We start from the raw sequence: 16327 nt of genomic DNA on the forward strand, positions 1-16327 counted from the left end.
AGAGTGCTTGCCTTGCATGCACCAGGCCCTGGTTCTATCCCCTCGACAAAACAAAAACACCACAGTAAGAACAGCTGCAAATATGATCCAATGATGAATGCTAAAATTAGTGGGAAAAATTTAAGGAGAAAAAGAAATTTGAATATCATCAAAGTATTTCCCAAATGTTTATTCATTATAAAAGTAAACATAGTAACTTTACAGCTGAAAAATGTAGCAGATATTATCACCTTCCATCAAGTGGTCCAAGGTTAACGTGACCAGTAGCTAAGATTTTCTGACACCATGTACCTTTGATACAAAGGCTGAGAAAAAGTACATCATCTTCTTGGTGATCTTCAAAACTGAAAAACTCAACTTACCCATGAGAAAACATTAGACAAACCCACACTGAGGGACATTTTACAAAATATCTAATCAAAGCTCTTAAAAAAAAAAACGTCAAGGATGTAACAGGAGAAATTAAGATGCAGTCACAGACTGGAGGAGACTTGGCGGCCTGACCCTATACTGGATTGAATCCTGAACAGACTAAAGACAAGAGTGAAATTCAAACCCTCTGGATCTGACCTTCAGATATACACATACATATACATATATATGATGTATTATAAATATTTATAAGAAATGGTTGTTGGAGCTGGTCCCAGAACCCGAAAGGAAGACCCCGCCTCTATCCCAGGCTCCTAGGGCAGAGAAGCTCAGCCGGTCCCAGCACCTGGAAGGAAGCTCCCCCGCTGCCATCCCAGGCTCCTAGGGCAGAGAAGGTAATCCAGTCCCAGCAACCGGAAGGAAGCTCCCCCACCACCATCCCAAGCTCCTAGGGCAGAGAAGCTGAGCCAGTCCCAGCACCCAGAAGGAAGCTCCCCTGCTGCCATCCCAAGTTCCTAGGGCAGAGAAGGTGAGCCACGTGGGTGCCAGAAGCACCCCCTCCTGTGGAAATGAGAAGACACGTAAACAAGTCTCAAAAACAGACTTCTGGATCACCTACAGCAACCCCAAAGGGAAATGAGATGGAACAATCTGATACTCAACCACCTGGACTCTCTGAATTGGCAACAAAAGAGGATCTGGGAAAAATGAAATCAGAAATAATTACTCACATAACCGCAAAGATTTTGCTCATGGTGCAAGACATGATTAATAAATCTAGAGAGGACACAGATAAAAAAATAGAGGATCCGAGGAACATGATGGAATCCCAACATAGGAAACAAATGGAATCCATAAAACAGATACAAACAGATTTCCAAGAGATTAAAAACTCCATCGAAAGTCTGCACAGCAGAATGAACCAATGTGAGGATAGAATTTCACATATAGAAGATAAGACTGCAACTAGTGACCAGGAAAAGAAAAACTGCTTTAAAATTGTAAGGGAACACGAGAAATCAATCCAGCAGCTGCTAGATAATGCAAAGAAGAATAACATAAGACTGATTGGAGTCAATGAAGAAAGAGAAGAGAGTGCAGATGACATAAAAAGCTGTTCACAGAAGTGATGGCAGAAAACTTCCCAAGGAAGGGAAAAGAACTTGACATACAGATAAGTGAGGCATATAGGACTCCAGCTAGCCTTAATCAAAACAATCTACACATAGGCATATAATAGTTAGGATTCCAGAAATCCAACAGAAGAACAAAATTCTACAAGCAGTGAGAGAAAAGAAACAAATCACATACAAAGGAAAGCCCATCAGAATCACAGCAGACTTCTCAATGCAAACCCTCAAGGCAAGAAGAGCTTGGAGTGATGTATTTCAAGCCCTGAAGGAAAACAGCCTCCAACCCAGACTGATGTACCCTGCAAAACTATCTTTCAAAATTGATGGAGAAATAAGATACTTTCATGATAAAGAGCACCTCAGGAACTTCATGAATACCAAACTGGCACTCCAAGAAATTTTAGACAATACCCTAGGAAAAGACAATGAGGATCACAGCCCCAGGAAACCCAGCAGAATGAATCCACTGGGCATGACAAATTAAATGTAAAGGGGGAGAATCCAACAAAAAGAAAAAGTCATGACAAGGCTTTGAAAACTTTTAACTTCATCTCCCTAATGAGTGTATAATTCAATCTTATTATTGTACTGATTAGTATTTTTCTGATTCTAGAGTTGCACACCATTCCTTGTGCTATACTGGCTATTTATCATCTTCTTACATCTACATTTTAATTGGGTTGTCTATTAATGAGCTCTAAGAATTCTTTATATATTCTGCTCATAGGTTATATGTATTGTAAATATGGTCTGTTTAAGGACTACTTTTCATTTTAATGATGTCATTTAAAGTTCTAAATTTTGATGGAATCTCATTTTCAATTTTTTTCTTTTATACATCATGTTTTTTTGTATCCTAGGTAGTTCTTGCCTACCCTGAATTCATAAATATTTTCCCTTATAATTTCTTCTTAAAGTTTTATACTTTCAGGCTTTCTTATGTAGGTTCATAGATCCCTTCAAGTTATTTTCATGTATGGGAAAAAAGGGTTGAGGTTAAGTTTTTATATATGGATACCAGGCATTCTAGTGCCGTTTGCTGAAAACACTATCTCTTTCTCGGCTCTTGAATTGAGTTTATATTCTATAAAAAGCTAATGTTAAATAATCTTTCAAAACTCAGTGGACCATATATGTGTGGTTCTATTTCTAGATTCTCTGTTTTATTCCAATGATCTATATGTCTTTCCTTACACCAACACTGCCTTGATTACTGTAGCTTTAGAAGAAGTCTTAAAATTAGGTACTAAACATCTTCCAACACTGGTTTTGTTTTTGTTTTTAACTTTTCTAGGTCCTTTGTACTCCTACATAACTTTTAAATTTCAATATCCAATTCTTCATTTATAGCATGTATACACAGACCTGAACTTTTATATATACCTTGTGTTTTCTAATACTGCTAAATTCAAGTACAAGTTCTAGGGGCTCCTAGAGATTTCTTAGTATTTTCTCTGTAGATGATCATTTCATCTACATATAAAGATTTTGCTTCTGCCATGCCAATCCTATCCTAGTTGTGTCATTTTATTGCCAGACTATTTTGGTGGGGACTAGGTTTCAAAGTTTAATGGACAGATAAAGAGTAAGCATACCTGCCCTTGTTCCCCACCTTAAGGAGAAAGCATTGTATCTTCTCCATTCATACAAGGCATTCTCGCTGAAGTATGGAGTACATGTCTTTGATCTGTTGAGAAGGTTCTGTTCTACTTCTAGTCTCCTGATAGCTTTTACCATGAACAGCTGTAGAATTTAGTCCAACACTCTTTCTCCAACTAGTGACAGGATCATATAACTTTTTCCTTTCCTCTGTTTAAATGATGACTTTTGGGGGTGGATCTTCCAATGCTGAACCAACACTGCCATCCCTATAATAAAACCACTTTCTACATCCTGCCAGATCTGACTTCCAATAGTTTGTTTTGTTAAACAAATTTCTATCCATGTTCATACTTATCTTTATCCAGTTTTAGGATTAGCACAATGTTGAGTTCCTAAAATGAGGGGAGAAGTGTTTCTTCTTTTTTCTGCTTTAATTGTTTGATATAATTTATCAGTTAAAATGTTTATGAGCCTGCTGTAGTCATATAGGTAGGTTTTCAAGCTAGGAATATACTTTCTTTAATAGGTGCTATTCAAATTTTATATTTCCTGCAGAGTTAGTTTCATTAATTTGTCTTCCAAGGTACTTCTTAGAAGTTGTCAAATTTATTTCAAAAAAGATTTTTGTAATATGCTTTCTATATCCTTTTAAATTCTGTAAAATCTGTGGTAATGTCTCCTAGATCTTAATATTGTAATTTAAAAAATGTATAACTGATGTTGTGTAACAGGAAGAAATGGTCTAAAAGAGCAGGGAATTGTGAGGTGTAGGGGAAGGGAAAAAAAGGGAAAGGAAAAAATATGAGAAGACGAAAAAAAAAGGAAACAAGGTCTTTGCAAATAGGGAGGGGTGGAGGGGGTGAAGGGAAGGCAAGGGAAGGGGAAAAAAATAAGAACCAAGATACTCATGTAAAGATACAAGATCCCAATGATGAATGTAACTGTATTTTATACCGAAAATGTACCAATAAACTTAATGGGGAAAAAAAAAAAAGAAATGGTTGTTGAGCCCTGGACCCTTGCTACTCAGAATTAAACTTTTAAAGTTTTTATTAGTATATCTTTGAAGTACATTGGGGAGTTGGTATATATACACAACACATCTTAATTCTTTTCACTTCTACTTCCCCTTCCTCCCAACTCTTTCCATCTCTTGGTTGTCTTCCCATTTACAAAGGATCTGTTAGAATAAATTTAAACAAGTACAATAATTTTAAGAACTGGATTTGTGTTTTTTGTCTCTCTCTTTCTCTCCCCCCCTCCTCCCCGAGACAGTGTCCTGCTATGTATTCCAGATTGGCCTTGAACTTATTCTGTAGTGCAGGCTGGCCTTGAACTTGTGGCAATCCTCCTGCCTCAGTCTCCTGAGTGCTGGGATTACAGTTGTGTACCATCATGCCCAGTTCTTTGGGGTAAAATGGAATTTTGGTGTTGTTTTAATTTGAATTTCTTTAATGGCCAGTAATATTGAACATTTCATGTATTTATACTTTGTCATTTGTACTTCTTCTGATAAGTGTCTATTTTCATTTGCCCATTTTTTAATTGGGTGTTTTATTTGGGGGGGTCTAACTTTTTTGAGTTCTTTATATATTCTAAGTATTAGTCCTCTGGGGAATAGCTGGTAAAATTTTTTCCCATTCTGTAGGTTGTCTCTTCACTCTGTTGGTTGGTTCTTTTGCTGTGCAAAAGTTTTAATTTGATATGATCCCATTTGTTAATTGTTGGTAGTATTTCCTGTGCACCTGGGGAACCCAGGGCTTTTACACTGAGCTACTCCCTTCTCCCTTTAAAAAATTTTCTTTAGTTTGAGCTAGGGCTAGGGTCTCACCAAATCACTCAGGTTGGGCTCAAACTTGCAATCTTCCTGCTTTAGCCTTCCAGAATGCTGGGACTACAAGTGAGTGCCACCATGCTTAACTCAGAATGTAACTTAAAAAAAAACACTGCTTGGCTGGGGATGTAGCTCAGTGGTAGAGCACTTGCCTATCATGTGCAAGGCCCTGGGTGGGAAGCCCTGGGCTCAAGCCTCAGCATCACAAAAACAAACAAAAAAAGCTAAAAGATACGACTAACTCTAGGTGTGCCCCTTATTGTTCTTAGTTAATTCATCCGGCACAGGTCCTCAGCACCAGTGTTTTAAAATATTTCTCCTTCATTCTGATGTGCAATCAGGCTTGAGAATTACTGATTTAGACTTTCTGTCTGCCTCAGAAAAAACCTGTTTCTCTGCCATCCCAAAGAGTTGGAGATAAACCCCAAAAATGGTAAGGGTCCTTTCTGCAATTTCACACTCATTTCAAAAAGTTAAGCTACTCTTTTGTGAAGATCATCAAACCCAAACGTAAAATCAATATTTCATTTTCTCATTTGTGTCCACTCTTAAGTGAATATAAAGGAATATAGGATTAGACATTAGTATTCACAAAGATACCACACAAAAAGCAAGCAAACTGCAGAAGGGTCTGAATAGATGGGCTAGGAGAGGCAGAGATAGAGTAAAGGAGGGATGAAGGTGAGATGTTCCCTATGACATGGCTGAGAGGTAGCAGGACCCAGGGTGCTAAGAGAGCTAAAGGAAGAGGAGAAAGGTTGCAGGCTCAGAAAAGGCAGTGTTGGGATACTTGAAGCATCACAACACCTTTCACCTCATCACAACTCCAACATTTCTTGGTTTCCCATGTGAGCATTATCAACACCAGAGGCCTCTCCTTTTTTTTTATTTTTGGTACTGGGGATCGAACTTGGGTCCCTGCACTTGCACAGCAGGCAGGGAAACCACTGAGCTAAATCCCCGGCCCCTAGAGGCCTCTCTTTATTTGGCCACTCTTACCTTCTGGCTATTTTTCCTGCCAAAAGAGGAAAGCTCAGTTAGAGCCTCCTCTCCTTACAGCCCCTACTAGGAAAGGTCTGTGTTTGTTCTCTTACCTGTGGTTTCCTCAGCCTGATTGAAGCCACAGATCTGGCAGATGCTCTGGACCCACTTATTCATGTCCTCTTCTGTCTCAGCCACCAGGTAAAAGGTTCGCTCACTGGTCTTAATATCAAACACAAAACTATCCTGAAGCTCCTTCTTGTTGAAGGTCAGGCCTGCATCCACCTGTTCACAGAAGTTCAGGTTGATGATCCTCAGGGGCTTTTTGGAGTGATCATTCTTGTAGTACTCCAGCACATCTGGGTCACCACTCATCCGGCCACTCCGCAGGATAAACCACCTTTTCTTCCAGGCCTACACATACCAGGAAAGAGCAAGGAGATAGGAAAAATGCTATTAGTTATTTCAAACCTTTTAACAGGTCCTTAGACACCATAGGTTAACGTGGGGACTGCCAGACCCGCAGGCTGCTCAAAAACAATGTTTCCCTTTCAGATTTCCTCAAAGTTTCAAAAATGGAGGATGAATTTAGGATGTGAGTTAATGTAACATTTCACTATGGAGACAGTCTTACCAATGCAAAAGAAAAGGTACCATTCCTAATTTTTAAGTCAGGAAATTAGATGAGAACAACTACAGAACAACTATTCCTTTCAGGCTAGAATATAGATCCAAGCTGATAGTACTTTTAGGCAGCATAAAACTTACAAAACCATAATACATGTATTTGATTAAAGATGGGTACCCTCCAAAAAAGAATGGTGAGTTAGGGCTGGGGATTTAGCTCAGTGGCACTGTGCCTGCCTCACAAGTGCAAGGTCCTAAGTTTGATCCCTGGTACCAAAAAAAAAAAAAAAAAAGAATGGTGAGTTAAAGAAATAATGTCACAAATAACTTCTTCTTTTTTTTTTTGGTACCAGGGATCAAACTCGGGTCCTTGCACTTGCGAGGCAGGCGCTGGAACCACTGAGCTAAATCCCCGGCCCCTATGTCACAAACAACAGAAAAATAAGTTTCCTAACTTCCTACAATGTGCTTTTTACCAAATCATGATGTTTTAGAAGAATCACAAAGAGAAGTCCTTCTAAAAGTCTCTGAAGTATATAACTTCAAGATTTTTTGTTTTGTTCACCACTATGCCTTATTTCTAGGACTTATAATTGTGCCTTGCTCATATTAAGCACTCGATATGTATTTTAAGGGACTCCTTATCATCCCACATTATAGAATTTAAAACCTCGTTAAATTATTCCTTTAAGCTATCTTCCACATCTCATTTCTTCAATAACAGCAAGTAATCTGTGAACAGATACCATACAAAGTGATAAAAAGATTACACATAATCCAGAGTTTTTGGTTGAGTCTATGCTTTACCACTGACTTACTTCATGATTTTTGACTAAGTCATTTGCTTCATCTATATAAAGAGAATCACCACCACCATCATCACCATCTACTCTCCTATCTCTTGGGGTTTTTTTTTTGGTACCGGGGATCGAACTCGGGTCCTTGCGCTTGCACAGCAGGAGGCAAAACCACTGAGCTAAATCCCCGGCCCTCTTGGGGTTTTAATTTTGCAAATGTACCCAAACATTATAAAGCCCTAGCACTTAAGCACCTAAAATACCACATTTATGGATAGTTTGCACACACGCTCCTGGAAGGTAAGCTCTATCACTGAAGGGATTCTTTATTATTTATTACATGCTACATACTCAGTGTTTAGGATTGTGCCTGACATATAGCTGATCAATAAACATATCCATTAATTAGTATGTATTAGTTACATGAAGTCCTTACAGCACATAGTAAGTCAAGGAGGGCCATAACTGGTGCCCAATAAGACTCAGATTGAAATGAAAATTGAGGTATAATCATACAGAATAGATTTGAGGAAAATAAAAATAAATACTACTTATTTACAGTTCCCTAAACTCTTGCTCAGATCACTGGTGTGAGAACTCTGCATGTGCTTTTGTGTGTGCATGCTACAGATGCACATACAGACACAGTATGTGGGTGGCAAGGTGCATTTTATAAAGGTATTGTTAGTAGTTTCATCTGGTGTTTCATTTGATGTATTTCCTTCAGAATTTGTCTTTGTGGAAGAAGCCATCCCCAAATCACTGATGTGCAGATGTACACATAAATAAAACATACATAGATACCCTCAAAAAAAGATACTGATGTTTGCTACAGATAACTTCAGAGCCTGTCAGGTTCTGCTTCCAAGAAAGTGGATAAATGGTTGCCTACAAAATGCTGATAAATTTATGACAGAGAAGGCAAGCCTGTCTAGTTGAGTCCCAAATTCACTTCCCTTTTTTGCTACAACTCCTTGCCAATTTCACACTTAAAAAAAAAATCCAGACAATGAAGAATCAAGAGCAAACAACCCCAAAGTGTCTCACCTCAGTGATGGCTTGCTTCCCTGGTCCCTCCAGCTGAAATGGATCTCCACTTCCTCCAAATTTTCATAACATTTTAATGTACTTTTCATTGCATGTCATTTTTATAACTCATTACAGGTATTTCTACACTTGACTCTTTCTGAATAGACTAATAGTAAAGATCTTTAACACTGAGTCTTTTTACCTTGCTGCTTCCACTTATGTTTCCTTCTTCCTTTCCTCCCTTCTCTGCTTCCTTACATCCTTACATCTATTTAACCAATAAATATTTATTTAGTGGTTACTATGCTCTAGGGCAGTGGTGGCTCACCCAGCTGTTTGTTATCACTGAAAGCCCTAAAAGGTTCACCATCACTGCTCTAGGGATTATTCTAGATGGATATAATATGATTTCCTGGTCTTTCAGAACTTACAGGTACACAGTAAGTTACTTATTATTCTCCAAATGCATTGAATAATTTTATGACTGCATGTCTCTGTGCAACCTGTGGCATCTTCCTAGAGTGTCTTTCCCCTTACTTTACCCATCTGGAGAATTTCTATGCCTTTCTATCCAGCTCAAATGTCACTTCTCCTGGTTCACTAACTCCCCCAGGTAGAGTTGGTGATCCTTCTTGTGTTTCTTTATTAACCTAGACTTTTCCCTGCTTGGCCACTTCTTCCTCTAAATTGGGCATTTCAATTGGTTATGTATCTTTCTCCCCTGTAAGCTCTTAGCATCTTGAGGTCTGGGTCCTGTGTGGCTGACAGCAGCTTGGTAGTTTGCTTAGTAAATACATGGAACTCAGTGACGATCTGCTGGGATTTTTTTAATTCAATGAATATGTTAATTTATTCACACTAATAACTACAATTTAAAAAATACAAGTGATCTTTCACAGTAGGAAATATGAACTGAGGACAGCAAGAAAACTACAGAAACAAAATAAGGATATGAATTGGATTCTCTATAATGTGCATTCTTTAGCAACTGTTCTTTTCATTCTGATAAACAGAGTGACTATGTAATAAATATTTATAAAGGGGCCTGGGAGCTTTAGTTGAAAAGTGCCCCGTGACATAGAAATAATTACTTTTGGATTACTGACACATAATGCAACAAGATTATGGAAATATGAATCTTGAATATGCTGTTAAAGACGAAAGATTTTTCAGGTCTGCTTCCCTATCTATATAAAAATCTCATACAAAAATGAACTCAAAATGGATTATGGATTTAAGTGTAAAACACAAATGCAATTCAGCAACCTACAAAACTATGTAACCAAGTAAGGCTTATTCCAAAGAGGTATGGGTAATTTAAATTTGAAATCAATCAATATAATAGAAGGGAAATTTTTCAACTTGATAAACAGTATCAACAGAAGACCAATGTCCAATGTTACACTTAGTTTTGAAAGACTAAATGCTTTCCTTCCTAAGATTAGGAACAAGGCAAAGATCCTATCACTCTTATCCAACACAGTGCTGGAAGTTCTAATCAGGCAATAAAGCAAGAAACATATAAAAGGTGTACAGATGAAAGGAAGAAAATAATGCCTCCCTTTTAGATTTTTGTCAACACAGAAAATCCTAAGATAAAGAAGATGTGATTTTTTTATACCATGGAGTACTACTCTGCCATAAAGAAGGATGAGCTTCAGACATTTATAGCTAAATGGATGCACCATCAAATTGTACTCTTAAGTGAAATAAATTGAACACACGTGTAAATACTGCATTGTTTCTCTGATGTGAGAAACTGCAAGTGGAAATAAGGGCTAAAATGTATAATAGATGTTGGGAAATGGGAAGAAAATGTTCAAATGGGAAGGGGAACAAGGGAGGAAGAAGGGAGAAAGAAAGGGACAAAAAAAGTGAAAATAGAAGGAAAAAATAGAAACACAGCTTTTGTACATAGGGAGGTAAGGGGCTTGAGAGGGGAAATAACATAGAATTTATTAAAATAAAATTTATTTTTAAAAAAGAAAATCCTAAAGAAATCTACAAAATATACACACACATACCTACACATATACAAACATACCACATACACACACACCCCTCCTGGGATTCCAAGGTCTCAGGATACAATACAAAAATACACAAATCAATTTACTTGTATGTACTAGCAATGAACATGTGGGCACAGAAAATAAAAGACTGTTAGGCCTGAGAGTGTAGCTCGGTGGTGGAAGACCTGCCTAGGACGCTTAAAGCTGTAGAGTCAGTCCCCAGCACCACAAAAATAAAATAAAATAAAATAAAATAGCGTAAATTTAATAAAACTTGTACAGTATTTGTGCCAAAAACTGTATAATACTGATGAAAGAAACTAAACAAGATCTAAAGAAACATACCATGTTCATGGACTGGAAGATTCAACATGGTAACCATTTTTGTAAATGTGGACAAAATGATATTCTAAAATATAAATGGAAAAGCAAAGAAAGCACAATGGCTAAGGCAATTTTGAATAATAAAGTGATAGGAATGAATGTACCACATTTAAAAACTTGTTACACAGTTATAATAATCATGATTACTTGGAATTGGTGGAGAGATAAATAGAACAATAGAATAGAACCAAGAACCCAGAATAAGATCCACATTATACACCTAACTGATTTTTGGCAAAGGTGCAAAAACAATTCAATGGAGAAAAAACAGTCTTTTCAACAAATGGTGCTGAAGCAATTGGGTGTCTATGGGGGAAGAGGTAGGGACTGATCTTAATCTCACACTTTCATACCTTACACAAAAACTAAATCAAGATGAACTATGGACTCAAATGTAAAACTTTAGAACATTTTGGAAAAAAACCAGGTAGAAACATTTGTCTTCTCAATCAGTAAACTTCTTCTGTAGCATTAAACACAAATTCTGCTGAGTGTTTTAAAGGACAAAGAGACAAGATCCAAATATTCTTTTTCATGTGACTTACAATATTTACAAAGTTGCAGTTAAAATAATACATTAATATATATCCTTAAAATAAGAAGCAGAGTTTTACAAGTACCATATAAAGAGGCATAATATCCTATTAGACCACTGAAGCAAGAACTCAAACTTCTAGGGATAGAAAGGGAGGAAAGTAAGGAGAGGGAAGAAAAGGAAAGGGTAGGTAGCGGAAGAGAGAGAAATGAATGAATATGAACAATTAAGAAGTAGAGTTTGATGAATGGTTTTCAAATGAAAAGAGAAAAGACCATTTTTAAAAAAAGAGCACAAAGTATTACCACAGTCTGGCCATGGAAAAAGAGAAGACAGGTATAGAGAATGAGGAATCCCCTCTTTTGGACTAGAAAAGAAGGGAGAGTTCAGAATTACTGGAAGGCTTTGAATGTCATCCCCAAAAAGACTTCTTTCTTTATTGGTAAAAGGGAGCCAGTGAAGAACACAGATCAGCAGAGAGATGTTAAATGAGTCTGTCCTCTTATGCTCAGCAAGGAAGATGAACCAAAGAGGAAAAATAAGAGATTAAAAAAATGAGGGTACTCTTGTAATGTCTGCAATAGTGAGATCGGATAACAATCTAAATGAGAAAAGTAATAATGAAGAAAGAAAAGATAACACAAGTCACCTTACTTATTTATTTATTTATTTATTTATTTATTTATTTATTTATTTATTGGTACCGGGGATTGAACTCAGGACCTTGTGCTTTCGAGGCAGGCAGCAGAACCACTGAGCTAAATCCCCAGCTCCCAAAGTCACCTTACTTAAAAATGGGGCATTAAAGAAGCAAATGGCATAGGACCTACATCAAGAAAATTGTGACAAAGAATTTGTGCCCAGAATCAAAGATACACTATCATTTTTTCTGATAAAATAGAAGTGACTGTTTTCCTTTTGTACCCAAATTCAGTCAAAAAACAAACCATTTCACAACCATCCAGACCACAGAGACATGCATGTGGGTACACATGACCTGGAAGCTGCATCACTATTAGCTGTTGAGCAGAGAGTGGATGTTGTATGAATCTGTCTCACTCCTTTGTGTTAAGTCCAAAGGTCTCCAAGTGTACAGAACAAGGCCATGACTTTCTCCTATTGCTCTTGGCGCTCAGGACACTTAAGTAGGTTCCAATTTAGCTTTACAATGGCCAGATCACACTACGAGTGTTCTGTTCTGATGGTGATAAAAGGACTAGAAATCCTACCACATCAGTATTGTGAGCCTCTCCCTAGAGCTGTGATCACAGTGTTCTAAGTATAAGGGGCTGCTGAAATGTAGAAGAGCAAGTTGATTTATTTCAGGTGACTCTCCATGCTAAAGTTGAACTAGTCCAGGGCCATCATAGAAATGCTATGGAAAAGCAGATTCTGGCTTTTTGAGGAAATAAGAACTTCGTAAAGGAATAGTCCAAAGCAGGTCTTTTTGAAAGCGGAGAATGCTCAGCACTGGAGATTCTGAAGAGGAGATAATCTACGTTAGGAGCCAGCAAACTTTCCTGTAAAGGTCGAAGTAATATTTTAGGCTTTTTAGGCAACATAATCTCTGTCATAACTACTGTAGTGGTTGTGAAAGAATCTATAGATAATCCATTAGCCAAGAGGTATGGGTGTGTTCCAAAAAAGCTATTTAGAAAAACAGGTGGTGTAGAATTTGTTTGTTGACTCCTGGCCTAAAATGGGGATGGATTGGGAAGGGATACTATAAAGGGGCTTGAGGAGTGGATCAATAGAAGGACAAGAAACTAAAACCTTGATGGCCTCACTAGGAAAACTGATACAGTAATGACTCATTTAATCAGATCCTTTGACCAGAAGAATGTGATCTTCTGAATAAACCAAGTTATTAACTAGAAAGAACCCTCCTTTTGTTTCAGCCCTGGCAACTGAAAATATTCCTAAAACTCCAGAATCTTCTGCCCTGTCTTATTATTATTTTCTCAGTGCCTCAAATCATCTCTCCAGATATCAAATCTTGCACATTCCACAGCTAAAGCTGTACAAGGGGCAAGGCATTTCTTGGAAGAAGGTTTTGCATAACGCCTAGAAATGGGTGTGTCCTTTTAACTTCCCTCTTTCTGGTGAGGGCAAAACCAAAAACTGGCAACAAACCAGAGTTTTGTCAAGTGAGGATTATAGTCCATTGGAATCCAACTGCAAACACTGGTGAAATCAATAGATTAAATCTATGATAGGTAAATAAGAACATAATACTATATCTTCAAAAAACTGTCTAAGGCCATAGAACCCTGAATTTGCCCAACTCAGCTGATCTCAGAAAAAAACCTCCTTGTTTTATTGTAAAAAGTCACCAGTAAAACACACACACATACACACAATACTTGTCTTAGTGAGATTCCAAAGTAGTGATGTGGTCTGAATTCCAGCTCAAACCATCACAAAGACACAGGATAATTTGAGCTGACTTTTGAATACACAATACACAAATATATCTTAATAAATTTTAGAGTGAAGCACAGAGGGTCAGTCTTCTCTCCCACAATAGTTAAGGGCAAACATTCAAGAGTCCATTGAGGGGATGCAGCAGACATACATTTCTGGAGGAATATTTCCTGAGTGAGGAAGACCTCTTAAGCTATCTTTCCTCTAGGAATCCTTCAACTGTTCTGGACCAAGGGGACTTCACACTCCAATGGAGTAAAAGAAAGGGCATTTCCTGGGCTCCTGAAACATGCCATGTGTTTTCCATCCATGATCATATTTAATCTTCAAACCAGTACTGCGAGGTAAATATGATTCTCTCTCAGAGATGAAAAAAATGAGGCTCACATAAATTAAACAATTTGCAAATATCACAATGCCTAGTCTTCCTGTCCTGCAAGTCAAGCAATAGGGCCTACATAGAGCTTGCAGGAAAGCAAATGCAGATGAACTGCTGACTATACTTTTGAGAAACACTGGCCACAGAGTTTATGAAAAGTATTTAAGTTTACAATTAATTGACAATGGCAGGTGACAATAGTAGGACTAACATCTGGATCTCAGTTCCTAGTCCAAAGTTATTTCCACTCCTCAAATAAGAATCTCTTTTTTTGTTTGTTTGTTTGTTTGTTTTTTGATACTGGGGATCAAACTTCGGACCTTGTACTTGCAAGGCAGGCACTGGAACCACTGAGCTAAATCCCCAGCCCAAGAATCTCTTTTGATATGGAAGCATAGTTATTTGCTCCCGACTCAATCATCTGAATGATTCTCTCTGGCTCCAAATGAATCTTACTTTTTCCTAGGACACAGAATGAGTTTTATCTTATCCTAAGACTGTTATATTCTGAGGTCAGGGCTTTTGTTATCTCCAGTATTTAGCACAGTACTTGATACTTGCTACTTACTGTATAACTATTTAGTGATAATTACATCAAAGGAACAAAAGGAAAGAGTATCTACTTGCTTCTTTGTTGGTAAAAGCAAACAAAGTCTCAGTCAGTCTCAGTCCCTAATGTTAATACCATCACTCCCTATGCTGGGTGAAATGGTATAGAGATATCACAAACACAATCTCTGGAAAAGCTCACATCCTTTATGAGAAGCTGACTCCAACCACAGGCTGCAGGGGTAGCCCATGGGAACCTAGATGAACCCAGTGAACAAATTTCATCAAATAGGCCAAAGTGTCTGGCAGACAATCCAAGTAAGCACAGAGTTACTAAGATTCAACTAGAAGACCTATGTTTGTGTTCCTCAGAGAAGCTCTGTCGCTGGATAGAGGGTTGGGATGACAAAGGCCTGAAAGAGACCACTATTTAAAGCCCAAGAATAGCCAATCCAGAGTTCAAAAGAGGGATCTTAATGAAATGTGAGTCCTAAATCAAGTTACTCCTTGACCCAGGTTTTTCCCTTGGACCTTCTGGCTTAGATAATTCAATAAACTCTTTTCTCATTTAATGCAACTAGGCCACTACCTAATCAAAATAGCCTTTAATCATGGGTTCATAGTGGGATTCAGAATCAGTTTGCTACCACAAGAGTAAGTCAAGAGTCCTTTGCACATGCTTTGGCTATATTCATTATTCAATTCACTTTGTTTTCTTCACTTTCCATTTCTTTTCCATTAGTATTTGGTCCACCTATACAAATTCTCCTCTTCCACCACGGATACACCCCTAGCCCAGGAACCTCAGGATCTATAGAAGGGACAGACAGGTGCAATCCACAGATAACTCAGTACACAAAAGTCAGCGGTCAAATAGTGATGTGAACAGAGTTTGTGGGTTCTCAAAGAAGAGCACTACTCCACATGAGAGGAGTCAGGGATACTTTTACAGCAGAGGTGACACTTGAATGGGGTTTTAAAGGATGTGGAGAATTCTGCTGACTGAAGGATAAAATGAACCAAAGAGTTTTTCAGGCAAAGAGAATAACATAAGCACAGTTGACTCTTGTTATTCCTGGCAGTTATGGTCTGTAAAGTCAGTATAAACACTGAATTAGTAAATACTGAATCATTTTCTAGGGAAAATATAGGATTAGGTTCCTGGGATCCTCTGGTCATATTTTTGCAAAGTGGTAAATACATAACCTTGTTTTAAATGTGCTTCTGTTCAAAGATACCATATTTAATATATGTGTACTGTTGATTCATTGACACCAAACTCATGGGCAATAGCATGGCCAGTGGCTCAGCTTGAACAAAGCTTATGTAACACAAAACTAGGCAGTACCTCGCCACTGTGCTTGGAGTTATTTTAAGCAGCGAAACTACTAGCAAAAGGGACAAAAATGAAAAAAGTATGATAGTAAATAACCACAAAAGAGGCATTTGTTCATAGTATGAGAGCTTAAACAACACAGAGTTTGCTTTGTTCCACATCTGTGAGGACCATATGTGTTCAGGTTACTCAGAATTTTCACTGTTCCAGACATGTGTATAGACTGAGATTACTCATGAAAGCAGCGTCTTATTTCACTTGTACTGCTATTAAAAAAATCTTATACGAGGGCTGGGGATTTAGCTCAGTGGTTTCACTGCCTGCTCCGCAAGC

General features: G+C 37.8%; 1 protein-coding gene across 1 annotated transcript in view; it reads right to left on the bottom strand.

The window, feature by feature from the left end:
* Gab2 (GRB2 associated binding protein 2) overlaps positions 1 to 16327 on the bottom strand; it is a 194847-nt gene that overhangs the window by 58570 nt on the left and 119950 nt on the right. Inside the window, exon 2 of the mRNA XM_004869685.4 lies at positions 6036 to 6336. Coding sequence (XP_004869742.1) covers positions 6036 to 6336 — 301 coding nt within the window. The remainder of the gene's footprint in view (positions 1 to 6035; positions 6337 to 16327) is intronic.

The sequence above is a fragment of the Heterocephalus glaber genome, unplaced genomic scaffold (assembly GCF_053883595.1).
Source record: "Heterocephalus glaber isolate CG9 unplaced genomic scaffold, H.glaber_assembly_v1.0 deba00001428, whole genome shotgun sequence".
NCBI lineage: Eukaryota > Metazoa > Chordata > Mammalia > Rodentia > Bathyergidae > Heterocephalus > Heterocephalus glaber.